This window comes from Simochromis diagramma, unplaced genomic scaffold (assembly GCF_900408965.1).
Source record: "Simochromis diagramma unplaced genomic scaffold, fSimDia1.1 OVJJ01000611.1, whole genome shotgun sequence".
Classification (NCBI taxonomy): domain Eukaryota; kingdom Metazoa; phylum Chordata; class Actinopteri; order Cichliformes; family Cichlidae; genus Simochromis; species Simochromis diagramma.
Genome location: NW_024387175.1, coordinates 1,929,312 through 1,945,884, shown reverse-complemented (window position 1 = coordinate 1,945,884; position 16,573 = coordinate 1,929,312). Strand labels below are relative to the sequence as shown.

Below are 16,573 nucleotides of genomic sequence, written 5' to 3'. Positions count from 1 at the left end.
TATTTGTGGTCTTTTTTATGTCTTCTTAAACTTAGGAGTATGTTGTTGTCTGCATGCATGCAGGGAGTCCGCTGAGAAAGAGCCTTTGGAAATCTGATGGCACGCAGATATTCTTCCCTCCAATGCAGCAACAGTGCTGCAATGTCTTTTTATGGTGGTGCACTCTCTGGCGGTTTATGACACCATGTTGTGTTTATGTGTGTGTGTGCGTGTTTGGGGGATGGTGAGTGGGGTATGAAGTTCTGCATATGTGAGTGGGTGGACAAGAACAGTGCTTCTTAATATTTTCATAAATTCATCTCACTAACATTCATGCCACAGGAGGAAATCCAAGGCAAGCGATAGACGCTCAGTCATTCAAACACTCTTTTATGAGTAGAAGAAGAGGAAAATAGGAGCACCTGAATCATTTCTGAGATGTTACTTTCTGACCTGTGTGTCAGCCAACAGGTACGAGTCTTAATGTACTCATGAATTTTCCAACAATGTGCTGGTGGGAACTCATTTGTGCTCATGTGTGTATACATCACGGTGTGCGTGTCCGAGTGTAATATGGAAATGTGATCCCTGCTGAATGCAGTGCTAAAGGAGAAATGCAATAATAATATTAAAACCATTACTCTTTGTCCCTAAGAAGCACTGCTTGTTTATAACATTAGGCTCTCAACACCTTTCAAGACATCTCACAAGCATTGTGCTGTAATAGTAAGGAAGGAGTAGATATGCAAGCGTCATCTGATGAAGAAATGTGACGCATTTCTGTTGTTCCTGCAGGATACTTTGTGAGGTGCAAGATATTATGTGCCTTTTGCGTGCTGCTCAGATGGAGGGGGGGGGTGGGGGTCCTCTGGTGAGATGCTCTATCCTGCTAGATTTCACTATCACCATGATGGCACTCTGGGAAAAAAGTTATGGCAGTTAAATGTGTCAGATGTGGACTTACAGTAGATGAGAGTTTTTTTTCCATGGTGTTTTGCTGCTGAAGGGTATGTCTTTAAAAAATTTTTTTTTTTTTTTATTTTTTTAAATTTCACATCCCTGAGTGAAAGCAGAGACACCAGTGCCCAACACACAAAAGCTCCTTGGTTCGAGAAGGCACAAATCCCTGCTATGGTTTTGTCGGGAAAGGCGTCTGGTGTTAAAAAAAAATCTGCCAAAACTAATGTGTGGATCCATCTGCTGTGGGGACCCCTTGTGAATAAGGGAACAGCTGAAAGACGCTTTGGCAGCAGTGACACCGTCACAGTGTTGCTTTGGCCAAACAGTAATCCAAACCTTATTTAAAAAAAAAAAAACAAAAAAAAAAACCACAGAAGAGAAAAGCAGCAAATATTTTATTTCTTCATGTTTTTGTTTATTTAATGATTACAGTTCTACTTCTATGTACACTTTAATCTGTACTCATTTAGTGTACTACCTTCTGATTCAAGTTGGGTGGCCAAGATTCATACCCCCAGCTCCTCTGGCTGGATAAACAGTTAAGACGATGGATGGATGGATGGATGGATGGATGGATGGCCCAAATCTTCAGTAACTGTATGAAGATTTGGGCCATGAAGAATTATAGGACCACTGGGTAATGCATTTTTGTCATGTGCCTTCAGCTGAACCCCCCCACCCCCACCCCACTCCAGTTATGAATGGTCAGTGATGGCAGACTTTGGGATATTAATAGCTCTGGAGCTTCAGAATCGTCACATCAACCAAAAAGAGACTCTTGACACAGCAGTCCCAGACTAAAGCGCTTTACAAATCACAGTCCTGCTGTGTCAAGTGGACGACTGGTCCTGCTGGCAGCATTTCACGCAATCTGCTGATGATTCAGTTCAAAATGCATGATGGCTAATCTGTACCTCTCAGGTGGAGTGAATCCAGGATTTGTCCCATTTTCTTAGAGCAAACACACCCTGCACACAGTGCATGCAGACGAGCTTACAGTGAGTCAGTGTCAGTCCTTTGCATTTAGGAGTTTTTTAACCTTCTTTTAAAACAGTGTTCAGTGTGAATAGTTACTGCGTTTTGTTCATCTGTTTTAATCCCACTGGATTTAAAAGGGTTTATTTATCATGTTGCCTGTCTCATATCTTTTGTCCCCGTATTATCTTGAGCAGTCCACTTGACGGCTGTTAAAAATCAACCAACACCACTCAGAGACTTTCTTCTATCCTCACATAACTCCTGTCCTATTGTCTCTCATCTCCTCCTTCCTCTGCCCGTCATTATCACATCTATGAATCCCTCAATCTATCAACATTTCACATTCCTCTCTCCCTTTCTCCCTTCTCTCTTTTTTCCCAAAAGCTTTGGAAATACCAAGATTTCTGCACTGATTACTCACCATGTGTACGGATCTTCACCCGGGTCACAGCCATCGATAGTCTCACTAAACCAGGGGTGGGCAACTCCAGGCCTCGAGTGCCAGTGTCCTGCAGGTTTTAGATGTCCTTGATCCAACACAGCTGATTCAAATGGCTAAATTACCTCTTCAACATGTCTTGAAGTTCTCCAGAGGCCTGGTAATGACCTTATCATTTGATTCAGGTGTGTTGACCCAGGGTGAGATCTAAAACCTGCAGGATACCGGCACTCGAGGCCTGGAGTTGCCTACCCCTGCACTAAACTAACACATATTCATCCCCATTTTTTTTGTTATTAGAACACTTGAGTAATATCCCTCATTGCAACCTGTAAGAAGTCAACTTGAATTCTTGAACTGAATAATTGATAGACCCTTGTTCAGCAGCACAGTATATAGTTTCCTGTGACGGTTTTTTGAGATTTGCCAATTTTTTCACCCTTTCTTCCAAGATGTTCCTAAGTTTCATTTACTTTTTTGGGTTTTTTTATATCTCTTTTAACCATTTGCTGGTGTCTTCTTTGTGTGTTTAGGGGAATTTTTCCTTACTGACCACAATATATTTAACCCCCAACCATGATGATCCCTCCACCACGCTTTACTGATTCACATTGTTCACATTGCCCTTTCCCTTCAAACGTGGTGCATACATTCTCACCAAAAAGATCACATTTTGGCTCATCAGCATTTTCCAGAGAGGTCTTTAGCACACATCTGATATTCTCTATGTTTTGTTTTGTTTTGTTTTCCACTGAAGAGTAGTTTTTGCTTAGTTGTCTTTCCATTAGCACTATTTTTATCGAGTGTTTTAAACGAGTTACATTGATAAGAGTTTTCACCTTCTGTAATATTTGTAGGATGTGTTCCTCAGCAGAGTAACAACAGTCCGGGGTTCCTTCCATTTGTACACATTTTGTTCACTTTTTGTTCTTTTTTTGTTCTAGAAATCCTTTTGTAGCTTTTTCCAACTTTGTGCATTGTTGTAATGCATCATCTACCCAGACTCTGACATTAACCAGACTTTGTGTGCATTTATTTATAGCGAGGGGCGATCTCATCTCCCTAGCTTTTAGAGAAGTTGTTAGCACAGAGATTCCCTTTTATTAGCATGAGTTCAAATTCAAGTCCAGCTATGTTATTTTTTTTTTATAGAAAATGGTTTTATAAAATTGAGGCTTAGATGAAGATCAGACCGAAGTTGATCAAAAAACTTGTGATTCCAAAAAGTGTTTCGAGACTGACTGTTGCACCTTCGCTCCACTTGAACTCAGTTGTATTTTACTATTTTTCCATCGTGCTTTGGTTACAGTTGAGAATTATTTAGCCCTCAGTAAAGAACGATTACATTCTTCCTGTTTATTCCCTTACCTTCTTTGCTGATGAGATCAGCGCACACTTTAATATAGAAACACATGAGTCATCAGCTGCAGATGGGATTTGCGTTAAACTTCCTCAGCCTGTGTTTGTATTTGTGTGTTCCCATTTAGTGGAAAATGAAATGCTGTGAGGAAATTGCCATGTTCTCACAGCACACCTGATTAAATTGCTTTTTTGTAGGCTGAGCAATTGCACTTGCCCCTGGTTAGTGTCTGGTTGTGTTTGCAGAGCCTTGTGTGTTTGGCGTCAGGGACAGAAACGGGAAGTATGTGAATAAGTGGATTTTCTTTTTTCTGGTCAATGTTGCCGAATAATGGGATTAAAGAAAGGAATGATAGCACTGTGTCACCTGTGGGTGGAGGAGGCGCAGCACGTGCGCACATGTCACAGCTTATTAATTTGAGCGCATGAATGTGTGCATGTGTCGAAATTTATGAATGCATGAATGTGCGCCTGTGTGCACATGCGATGCCTGCTGTTTATGGATGTGCGCTCTCATCTCTCAGTGTGGGTGAATTGGAAGAGTGGGTGTATGGGTGGGCTCGTTGTCATTTTTACTAAAATCCACTAACAAAGCGATGAACCATGGGGGGCAAAAATGGGAAAATAAAAATAGAATAGAAGAAAAAAGGAAGGTTTATTGCGCAGAGACCGACTCAAGAAGGAAATGAAAAATATATCTACCTTCTGCATATTTCTTCAATAACAGTTCATATTGAGGGGGTTCCTAATGATCAAATAAAGTTTGTTAGATTTTTTATCATATATTCAATAAAGTATGTTATCTTGGGTTCTAAATCAATTCTGTTAGGTAATAAAGTGCATTGAGTTCCATTACTCACCTCATCTGTTTTAGGCAAACACACATCTCCACAGAGGATCAAAAATGTGGATTTATGTTTCAGTCCCATCAAACAATATTTAGTACCTCAGTCACTAGTGCTATTCATTTCACAGTCCTTAGTTCAAAATAAAATAGCATAAGAATAATTTTAATAAGACTTTTATGTACACTGAGTTGGACCCCATTTCACCTTCAGAAATCCCTTAATTCTTTATAGATTTAAGAAGTTGCTGGAAAATTCTCTAGAGGTTTTGGTTCATATTGACGTAATAGCATCATATAGTTTCTGCCCATTTCTGCAGATCTGTCAGCTGAATATTCATAATCCAAACCTGTTTCACCATATCCCAAAGATCCTCTGTTGAATTGAGCCCTGGTGTCTGTATTGGCCCATTTAAGTACGGTGAGCTCATTATCATGTTCCAGAAACCAGTTTGAAATGGTTTGAGCTTTGGGGCTACACTGTGACTGTAAAGGGACAAACATGGTCAGCAGCAATACTAAAGTGTGCCAAGAAACTATCCCCCACCATTAAAAGCCTAGTTATAATTGTAGAAGAAAATCCCAGTAGATCAACACTTCCTGAAATACTGAGACCAGCTTGTCTGTCACAAACAGCGATTCAGCATTCAGAGTGACTTAAAATCATCTTTCTTAATGATTCTGATGCTCAGTTTGAACATAAGCCTTGATCATGGCAACATGCATATATTCACTGAGTTTCCACCATGTGTTTGGCTGATTAGATGTTTGCATCAATGAGCAGTTGAACAGGTATACCTACAGTAATAAAGTGGCCGGTGAGTTTAAATGTGTTTTTAAAGCTCGCTAAAACCTTTAAAGGACATCAGCCGAATACAGAAACTCATCACTAGAAAACAGCTGTGCAGTACCAGCTGTGTGCATGTGATATTCAAAGACCAATATCCTATGAAAGAAATCCTATGACACATTCATATATTCTCTGGTAGTCGATCAATAGGCAGCTTTGGTTCTTCTGTGCTCTGTGTGCGTTCTAACAGATGGTGATTAATGTGAATGAGGCAGGAGCCATTAAGCAGAGCATCAGCTCTGTTACTAAATCAGCAACCCTCTGGTAAAACCTCATAAGACTAAGTAACCTATTAGTGGCACAGAAGGGGAGGCCGGTTGGGAGGAGGGAGAGAGAGGTAGACGAAGAAAAGCGAAAGGTCTCTCGTGTCTGTCTGTGTATCTCCCCCTTGGGAATCTATCTAATGACTAAATACCTCATTACATGGCTGTGAGAGAGATGAAAGAGAGGAGAAGCGACACAGAAGGAATAAAGATGGAAATGTTGCGTCTCTTGTGCTGTCCCGCTGCCACCAGCTGCCGGGAAGAATTGCTACTGAGAAAGACACGAGGGACTAAAGTGAAATAAACAAAACTCAATTGATGGAAGAGAGAGAGAAAAAACAGAAATTGAATTTATAAAGTCTGAGATAAAAAAAATTATGAGACATAAATATGCATTACTTTCACACATACAACACAAACATACTCAGTGACCACTGTGCTGTTTATGTTACAGTTTTTCTGACTGCTACAAATCCAAATGCCGTTTTCTGAATCCAGTGCTGAGTCGTTAATTAATTTATCGCCCTTTTGGCAATTTACACAATTACAATCACTGCTAACACAAAACAAAACAACATTGTTCACACTTGTATACATTTTTTTGAGAATAACAGCATAAGCATAGGTGACACCATAGACTGTATATAAAAGATGGTTGTACCTGCTGAAATGTTACCCATCGGTTTTGCAGCCTCAGCATTAGTGTTTTGGTCAGCACCATGTTATTTGTCATTTATTTATTAATTTGGGAGCCAGATGTGACAACAATTAGGTGATGGGGAAGTACTGTCAGCTAACGCTAGCAACTTTGGTTAGCAAACTATATAAATAAACTGTACAGCTTCAAAGCAAAGACACAAAAATCTGCTACTTAATAAAAGGCTAGAAATTTGCTAACCGAACATGACTAAGAAGTCTAGTTCGATGACTCGAATTGGTAGATGAAGCCTGTAAATCAAAGTAACCACATCACTATCCAGACTGATTGATGAGTTATTTAAAAGTCACCGCCTGTTGCTGGTGTTATGAAGAGCGAAGTTACAATGCTGTGAAAAAACACTTACCTCTTTCATGATTTCTTAGATTTTTGCATATTTTTTGTATTTGAGTAAATACAAAATGATGATACATGATTTCATTTTCTTAAGGAAGCAATGAGTAACTCTTCCCCCTTAAGCCTGATAACTGGTTGTACCACCCTTGGCAGCATGAACTACAAATTAAGTGTTTGTGGAGAAATGTTGGTGCTAATTCAGCCACACTGGAGGGTTTTCAAGCATGAACAGCCTGTTTAAGGTCATGCCAAAGCATCCCAATCAGATCTAAGCCCAGACTTTGACCAGGCCACTCCAAAACCTTCATTTTGTTTATTTTGAGTCATTCAAAGGTGGACTTGTTGGTGTGTTTCAAATCATTGCATAGAACATATGCCTATAGATCATTATAATTTCATGTACCAGGTTGTAAATATAAAGGTTTTTTTAGTACTATAAAGTTAGACGTTTTGAAGTCTTGTGGTCTATGGGATTGATCCATTAGTACCATTTTTTTTAACTGGCTACAAACATCTGAGAGGCAGAGAAAACTCGTTAGAGTGAAAGGAGAGATTTTTTTCTTCTTATTCCTTTCAAAATCCAAAATGTCCCACACACATTTTTACTGACTGGTGTTTGTAATGAATACTTATACTTAAGTCTTATATATACAGAAAAGGGATGTTTTGATGGGATTATTTTGGTTTTGCCAGCAAAGGGGTTTTATATTGTCTTGTATTGAAACAGTCCTATGAGAAGAAAATATTGTTGGAAAATTGTGTTTTATGCAAACAGTTATGAGATAACGGATGCTTTCAAGAAATGGGTGCTTGAAACTGTGAAAACCAAAAAACGTGTATGAAGTAAAGACGGTCTTCCTTTCCCCAAAATACATTTTATTGCAGCAGTAAAGTTCAGTTTTAAAATATGTCAATTTACAGGATTGCCGTAGCTTTAAAGGATTAATCATATTGATGCTAGGTTCAGCATCAAGGGTTCTTTCTTTATTATTTCTCACCTTGCTATCGACAACTAACACACAACATTGTAAATGCAAAAAAACAAAACAAAACACACACCCTCTTATCTGTCATGCAAAAAAGCTCTGCTTTTTAGGTTGTTTCATCAGCATCACGTTAACAGAAGAGTGTTAGGAAGATGCTGTGAACAGCAAACCTGTGCTGGAATAGTGTTGTGACATTAGACACTGATAAAGGATATTTTTAAGATTGCAAATGACTCATGGCCTGTTACACAGATGGCCCACTGGTCTAGCTACACAGTCAGATCAGGCTTTACAGTTTCATGAGCAACAAAGAAAATGCAGGATGTGTTATACCTATGTATATTAAGCTAGTCTTTTATATGGCACAAAGTCCTGCTAGAAACAAGTCTTGCAACTTCACAGCTATCTTGGAAAAAATCCCGAACATTTGAAGATTTGAGAGCTGAAGTCCTTGCTATAGAAATGAATGGAGATGCTAGGAGTCATCTCTTCAATGTCACTGGGTCATAAATTGCATTTATATTAAACTGCCAACAAAATCTAAGTTTAAAAAAACGTACACAAAAAACAAAACAATAAATCTCTCCTTTTTCCAAAGGTTTAAATCACTTTTTACCAGTGAACCATATTTCTACTGTGCATATCCAAAGTTTTACAACAATACATTACATTACAATCCATTTAAAGTGGTGTAGTTTATCATAATCTGATTTATATTTTCCAAACATTATATACACTTGATGTGTGTGTATGTGCTTCCTAGGAGGCAAAAGGAGTTCTCCAGGCCTTAGCTAAGTTTTAATTAATACATTGATAATTTATATATTTCTGAGCAAAATATAAAAACGAGGGATGGCTCAAGACTTCAGTACAGTGCTGTACATACAAATTTTGTACATAATCATTTCACGTAGCAACCACTATCATTTATTTCAATTTTTTTCATGCTTATATTTTTGTGATCCTGTTTGCAGGGTGTGTACTTCACACAACCGCAAAATTGTGTCATCACTATAGTGACAGCTTTTCATGTTCATGTTGTAGTTTTGGCCAAGCAGTTAAGACCTGCAGCAAAGGTCTTGTCACTGGCTTGTACTTTATTTTTTACTTGTCCCTATTTTATCTTTTGTTCTTTAGGTTTTCCGATCATTCAGTAATCTTATTTTCTAACCTGCTATGGCATCATTCTTTTATTTACATATTTTAGGACTATCAATAGAAATGGGGGGAAATTTTAAATTGGTGTTAAAAGTTGTTAGTTTGCATCTGTTCAGGGGGGTTGATTTTTCCTGTTTCATCCATAAAAATGTTTTGAAAGTAACATCTGGCTCCTCGGCTGCTGCGTCACCAGGTGCTGTCTAACTGCTCCCCTGTGCTGTTAGGTGCCCACTCATTTATACAGAACATGGATTCCTGATGTGTCATAAAACTTTGTGTGTGTGTGTGTGTGTGTGTGTGTGTAGCATAAAGACATGCCTCTGTTTTTTGTGCGACGCAGTAATTTGCAGCATTTATTGAGCTTGATCTTTCATGATACTGGATACAAAAGACCAAAATTTTCAGAACCTTTAAGGTTTGAGAATCAAAGTATTTTTTCTTTGTCAGTCTGATATTTGCATTTTCTTCTTGCTGCTGTTGTGTTCATGGTTTCTCACATCTCTAAACCACTAGAGGGAGAGTGACTGACAATCTTAAAAGAGACTGAAAGCATGCTGATAATTGAGAATTTAATTGTGAAAGCATTACGCCATCACATTCAACAGACTTCTAAAGTGCTTGTTTGGTTTCTTGTTCTCACTGGATATGTTATGAAGTGACTGGAAATGAAAGTAGCTCTCTTTGAATACAGAAGGACGTGTTGCCTATTTCAATGTGAAAAGAATAACTGAAACCATTCTTTTCAATTCAACAGAAAAGCCTTGGGGGGAAAATTGCATTTGAAATGATACTATGTCTGTTTGAATGGGTTTTATGTCATTACTTGTATTTATGGCATGCTTTGTGACAGCTTCACTAGTATGGCAGCCACAGAGTGGCTGGATTAGCTACTGTTGAAGACAGCATCTTGTCAAACCACGGCCTGTGAAATTAGAAAGCTGCTATTCAGTTTATTGTTAAGCTGGAACTGAAATAACCTCTTTATTATTTTACTTGTTCCAAATGGTAATTATTCCCCAGCTCCTTATCACCATATCATTATCTATACGTGAACTTTCATTAATGTTCCTGTTACTGCAAAAAATGTCCATAGTGTCACTTCCCTTGACAAAGGTATGGGGGTTGTCTTTACTAACTGTTACTTAGCCCCATTTGGGATTTACATTTATTTATTTATATATTTTTTACAACTCGTTATTTCAGCTTTTTCTTTTATTTGCAAAACAGGCTCCTTACTTTAGAGAGTTATTATTTGACATCAACACTAAACCATATTTAAACTTTACATTTTAAACCTACATAACGTGACCGTCGCTACTGCTTATTTTACATGAAGAGGAAAGACACAAAGAATAAAAATCTAATAATAATGATGATGATGGGTTTACGCATCATTTATAGCGCTATACTCAGGTATTACAGCGGACCGATGTTAGTAAGGTGTGGTACTTTAGCATCTAGCTAGCACCCACACAGTGCGTCAGCTAGCTAGCTAAAGGTACAGCTACTCTATTTTCCAAGGAGAGAGAAAAGTGTGCGATAACTTCACTCAGAGATGGAAAAAGATGTAAGAAAGACAGAACAGAAGACTAATTTTATAGGTAAGGAGTGGCATTTAATAGACTGGTCATTTAAAGCTTACATGAGATATTGTGCTATAATGTTAAGTTGTGGTAAGTTTTTTTTTTTTTTTCAACTTTGAGACGTCCTGCAAAACAAATTGAAGTATGTTAACTTTGCTTTAGTCACCTGTCGCATAAAAATAGTGGGCAGTTTAATGCAGGCGAAAAGGGTACTGCAGTACTGTGGTGAAATTTACTCCATAAGGGGCTGTAAACCTCAGAGCAGCTGCCTGCACACAAAGATCACTCTTGGGTTCCCCCACCTTTAAAATCCCACTTTAACCCCTGACTATATTAATTTTCCTGTGAGACTCTGTCTCCACACCTACAGTCTCCACACCTATAATGTGGCAAATAGACCTAGATTCTTTTAAGTGTTTTTCTCTGATCGTGGTCTGCATAACAGAGTTCACTCATCAGAATTAGAATGGCCATATTCTAGTCTATTAATACTATTATATTATAATATTAAAATGGCCCAAGGTTAACTTTCCTTAAAAATAGCTGGTAAAAATGTCGTTCAAGTAGCTGCTTTTGTTTTTACACTGCTAGTATATTTAACAGCCTGGACCTCTGCAGATCACAAACACACTGCACATTGAAATGGAACTGTTGAAAAACTGAGGGCTTGTAAATTCTGAGAGTGTCAACTCTGGAGTGAGAAGAAAGGGTGTCAGGAAGGACACTCCCTTTGGCCACAGCATGAGAGGTTTCGCTGCAGTCTTTCTGCACAACTGTTGGGCTCTTTTTTTCTTTCCTTCAGAGACGTGTCAATGCTATGTAGTGCAACAAAAATAATCCAGTTTGACTCCTCTGTTGAGCAACTGGCATATTTTCCATTCAACACAGATTCCTCTGATACACTTCTAATAGATTAGAAATAGGAATGACGCAATAGAAATATAGCTTTTTGCAGCGTTAACCTGAAGTTTCCACAATCCACATCAAAATGCTCGATCAACTTATCAACTTTGCTTATTCAGGGACATTTTTGCATGTGTGAGTGTAAACAAAAAAAGGGGGCAGTGCAGGCAGTTATTGCATTTCCTGTTGGACAGCGTGTAAGCAAGAATACAACGTACATGTGTTTTGGTTGTGGTTATTGAGATAGAGCTCGATGCATGTGTAGCCCTTTACACGTGTGTTTGTGTGGGAAAAAAACAAACCAGTGGTTGTGGCCCCTCCTCATTTGGCTCCTCCCCTACCCTGCTGAAATATGTGTACCTGTATCTCTCAGTGTGTCAGATTTGAGCGCGGGTTTGACAGACTGTGAACCGATGTTTCAGGAAAGTTGTTGACGGGTCAAGTGGCAAATTGGACAACAGCAGCTGTGGAGAGGCAGGTGAAAAAGAGCAGGGAGAGAGAAGGGAAGGCAAACAGAGGGGGAGAGGGTGAGAGAGGGAGTGAGACAGAGAGCCTGGGTCAGACAGAGACAGACAAAGTGCAAGTATACAGAGAGTGTGTGTGTGTATATATATATATATATATACACACTCCCATAGAGGAAGACTGTCAGCAGAGCACACAGATCCCAGAGGAGAGAGGCAAAAGAGACTGCTGAGAAGGTCAGACTGACAAAATGCTGAGGAGGAGAAGTGTGTCATTTGGTGGATTTGGATGGTATGTATGCGTTTTCATTCAATGCTCACGTGTGTTTAGGAAAGTTTGCATTGTGCATGTCCATGCTCATATTTGTGCCCATTTACATGCAGTTCTACACTGTGTTTGAATCATTCCCATTGTGCTTTATAATCAGCTGTAGAGTGTGCCAGTTGTTGTTACTTTACAGTGTGCGAATGGGTGGAGTAGAAATGTAAACTTTTTTTATGAAAAGGAAGGATGGGTGGAGGGCTTAGCCTGCTCCTCTGTGTCACACCTCTAACACTTTGTCCTCTGTTTGTCTGTGTTTGTGCGTGTGTGTGTGTGTGTGTGATCATTTACAGTTTCACTCTGTGTTGTCTCTGTTGAGGGAGGGATTATATTCAACAGGCGACTTTGTTTCTGCCTGCTGGCAGTTGTGGTTGTTGTTGCTGCTGTGCTGGTAAAGGGACGCAGCTTGTTCTGGTAATGCTCTCCTACTGTATTGGCAGAGGGAAGTTCCCATGATGCAGCGTTAAAGAAGCTGCCAGCAAGCCCATTTAGCACTGAATGCTGTGACACACTCGGATGGAGTGTTTTTGTGCGTTTGGCTCCCTTGCTGCTAGTCATTCTGACACTGAAGCACATCTTCAGAGCACTTAACCTTCCCAGCTGGGCTGATGCAGCATAGGCCAGACAGGCTGCGATAACCTCGAACAGACAGAGCTGAGGAGCAGCAGCAGCAGCAGCTTTGCGTGCAATATGTTGTGTTTTGCAGAAAAAAAAAGCTGGACAAAAAAAAAAAAGATTTCAGGTACACTAATTTTTAAAAAGAATGTCATAAGTCAATGGTGATAGCGAGAAAATAGAATTAAGTGGTCAGAAGGTTTAGATAAACCACAGCTGCTTTAGTTTTGACTGATAATGGGTTACGGGTCCAAGTGCAATTCAAGTACAGTGCAGTCTCATGTACAGTATGATAATTCCTCTGCTAGTTAAAATATCCTCTAATGTCTCTCTGTGATACTTCTCTGTTAGAGATCCAGTCTTTTTAGTCCTTGGGAAAAAAATATTTCCCTAAAAGAAAAGTTGTATCAGCATTTTCTTAAATTCTTAAACCAAACAATAATTCCACGTGTTAAAGCTCATGGAATAATGTCTCTAATTTTCTTCTTTTGAATGCTCAGTGTGAGATGAAGGGATATGCTAAGGGGGATTATTTTTCTTTTCTTTTGGATTGCTGTTAGAAATGTACAAGATTGTGTTTTGTATGCTGCTAAGATTAGGCAGGTGTGACGGGAAAATACACTTCTCACAGGTCTGATGATAATGAACTTGCAGCATCCGGTGAAATTCTTGTACATTGTCAGTTGTAAACAAAGAACATCAGCATATAAGTATTTAGATATTGTACAAATTGATTCTTCTGAGAAGTTGAACCCTCTTCATTTTGGGTGTGAGCTTAAATGTAACCGCATCCAGATGCAAACTGACAACATACTACTGTAAAGTTCCTTAAAATGCTGTTTACAGTGTTTTGTTTTTGAGCAGTTTCAAAATCTTAGTCACATTAGGTTTACCTTCTATCTGTAGTATTTAATTATCAGTTCATCTAGTCACAAATTTGAACATTTTTTGGTTCATCACAGACGCAGATATGGATAAATGGAAGCTGTTTGAACATCTGCTAATCAGCACATTAGTAAATGTAAAATCAAATGTAGAGGTGAGGAGGACGCTGAGCTTACTGTTACCAAACAATGGTGACCATCTGTGACTTTCTTTGGATAAGAAAAATGTACTCACTGGCCACTTTGTTAGGTACACATATTCAACTGCTTGTTAGCATAAATAGCTAAGCAGCCAATCCCATGGCAGTAACTATGTAACTGTAACTATAATAAATTGTATGATTTTGTGGATTAGACATTTAGACATGTATACGTGGACATGATGATTGAGCATCAGAATGAGGAAGGTGAGGTGATTTAAGTCAGTTCTCTGGGCCTTGCTAATGTGAAGTTCACAGGAGATTGGTCAAATTGCTTTAAGCTAATAGGAATGCAACAATCACTCAAATAACTACTATTAACAAACATAGTATGCAGAAGAGCATCTCTGAATGCACAATACATTTAGCCTTGAAGCAGCAGAAGACCACACAAGCACATCTCCTGTCAGCTGAGAACAGGAAACTGAGCCTGTACTTCGCTCAGGCTCACTAAAACGGGATGATGTAAGATTGAAGAAAAACAAACAATCGATCTAATGATTATTTTTTGTGGATGCAGGGTCTGAATTTTTCCTAAACAACATGAAAACATGGATCACTCCTGCCTTGTATCAGCATATAAGCCTGGTAGTGGCGCTGTAACAGTGGGGGATATATTCTTGCCACACTTTGATCCTCTTAGTACCATCTGTGCATGCAACAGCCTACCTGAGTAGCCTGAGCAGCCTACCTGCTGACCTTTATGACCACAGTGTACCCACTGTATCTTCTGTTGGCTATTTCCAGCAGAATAACACACTATGTCACAAAACTCAAATTGTATCAAACCGGTTTCTTGAACATGAGAATACTCACTGTACTCAAATGACCTCCACAGTCACCAGATCTCAATCCGAGCTCAATGGAGCAGTTTTGGAATGTGGTGCAACAGGAGATTCACATCATGGATGTGTAGCTAGCAAATCTGCAGCAACTGTGTGATGATGTCATGTCTGTATGGACCAAAAATTGTGATGGGTGTTTCAAGCACCTTGTTAAATATGTACCACAAAAAGAAATTCTGGAGGCCAGAGGAGGTCTAAACCCAACGCTAGCAAGCTACACCTAATAAAGTGGCTGGTGAGCATATATAGTGGTCTGGTGATGAGATTTTGCTCTCATAATATGTTTTAACAAACATATATTATCATTTCCCCTTACCTGTAATAAATTGTATGATTTGGTGGATTATTGAGCCATAATATAGATGGTGTGTATTTTCAGCTGCTGCTCTGTTACAATATGACTGAGGGTAATTCATCTGTCACAGCACAGTCATGAAGTCCAATAGTTGTTTTAGGAACATGATGAACTAACTGCAGCTAAATAAGAAGCTTTCTGTTCTGACATTTGAATATCAGCTTTTTTGTTGCATGACGGTGAAACATCACAAGAGCTTACAGTATTTATCTCTGATCTGATGCTGCTGTAATGCTGCACTGTTATTGATATCAAATAAGTGGTAAAACATTCAAATGATATTTAAAATGTCTCTGCTAGGCACTGCGTAGATTGCGGTAAGGCATGCATTTGCTGATAAGAACACACAAAATAAACCTTAAGTTAAGACTCTTGACATATTTATAGTTTCCTTTATGGAAAAGCCTCAAATGACTCGCACGAGAACAGCAGCACCAAAAATGAAATGTTGTGAATGTGAAACAGCCGATTGCTCCTGTTTGTAGTGTGGCCAGTGTGCAGTGAAGCACTGAGACGTCGATCAGTTTGCAGAGAGGTAACTTCGTTAAACGAGGCTGTCTGTCATAAAGTAGGCTCTGGTCTATGCCAGTTGCTTACACTCACACTGCCGCAGCTATTAAGGCAAATAGAAGCAACCACAATTTTAATGACCCTTTCTTTTTTTAAAGCCACAGAAGCACGGGGGGCCCCGTGGAGACATAAATCTCACTCCTAACCGTCTTTATCTGCCTGCCTTCCTGTGCTTATGTCCTTAGTAAATTAGGAGCAATTAGACTAAAGAATTGAATTGCTGCTTGGAGCAATTTGTATCAGAGACATGATCAATAATAATTTCCTCTTTATGTGTGTGTCTGCCTTCTCTTGCTTCTTTTCCAGGATTGACAAGTCCACTCTGTCTGCACTGAAAGCACGGTAAGTGTTTTTTTGTTGTTGTTCTTGTTATTTTTAGAGGTTTTAGAGGGAGGATGACATAAAGCAAAGGGCCTGGGCCGCCCTGGTGTGGTCTATTCCTTTGACAGCCTACATGAGCACTCTGGGTCATTTTGGAAATCTTATTCTCTCTTCTGAACCCAATCGCCCAATCACCACAACTTCCAGATAATATTCAGAAATGTGTCCGTCAAGCACAAAGCCATATTTTCTGCAAACATGCTGAGACTGAGCTGAAGACCTTTAAAACATCGGATAAACATATTGTCCATCACACTGATGGACTTTAAAGTCTCAGCAGAGCTATGAATCTTTTTTTTAGACACATAAAAATTCAGTATGCACCTCTTTACACAAATCTCCAACTCCCGGTCCGAGTGACAGATTTTCTAAATTGATTCCTATCATTCACTCTCATTTACTTTCTCTTCACTGCCAGCTTGTACCTGTTGGCAGGTCATACCCGTACAAGGAGGAAGTTTCTCATGCAGATACCTGTACTGCCAAGTACTCGAGTGAGTTCTAGGTAAATTCTGTGGTTGCACTGTGGCTCCCAGGTGTGACTGCAGTTTTTGAATACTATGTACTGGCATAAGCAGCGT

The 16,573-nt window shown here is 39.2% G+C and overlaps 1 protein-coding gene across 3 annotated transcripts in view; it reads left to right on the top strand.

The window, feature by feature from the left end:
* Window positions 1-16,573, top strand: part of rap1gap2a (RAP1 GTPase activating protein 2a) — an 86,418-nt gene that overhangs the window by 407 nt on the left and 69,438 nt on the right. For 2 of the 3 annotated variants that reach the window (XM_040049520.1, XM_040049521.1), the window contains exon 2: window positions 15,918-15,953. In XM_040049520.1, coding sequence (XP_039905454.1) covers window positions 15,918-15,953 — 36 coding nt within the window. Of the gene's footprint in view, window positions 1-11,045; window positions 12,113-15,917; window positions 15,954-16,573 lie in introns of those variants that run through there. The other variant, XM_040049524.1, reaches the window with a different exon arrangement.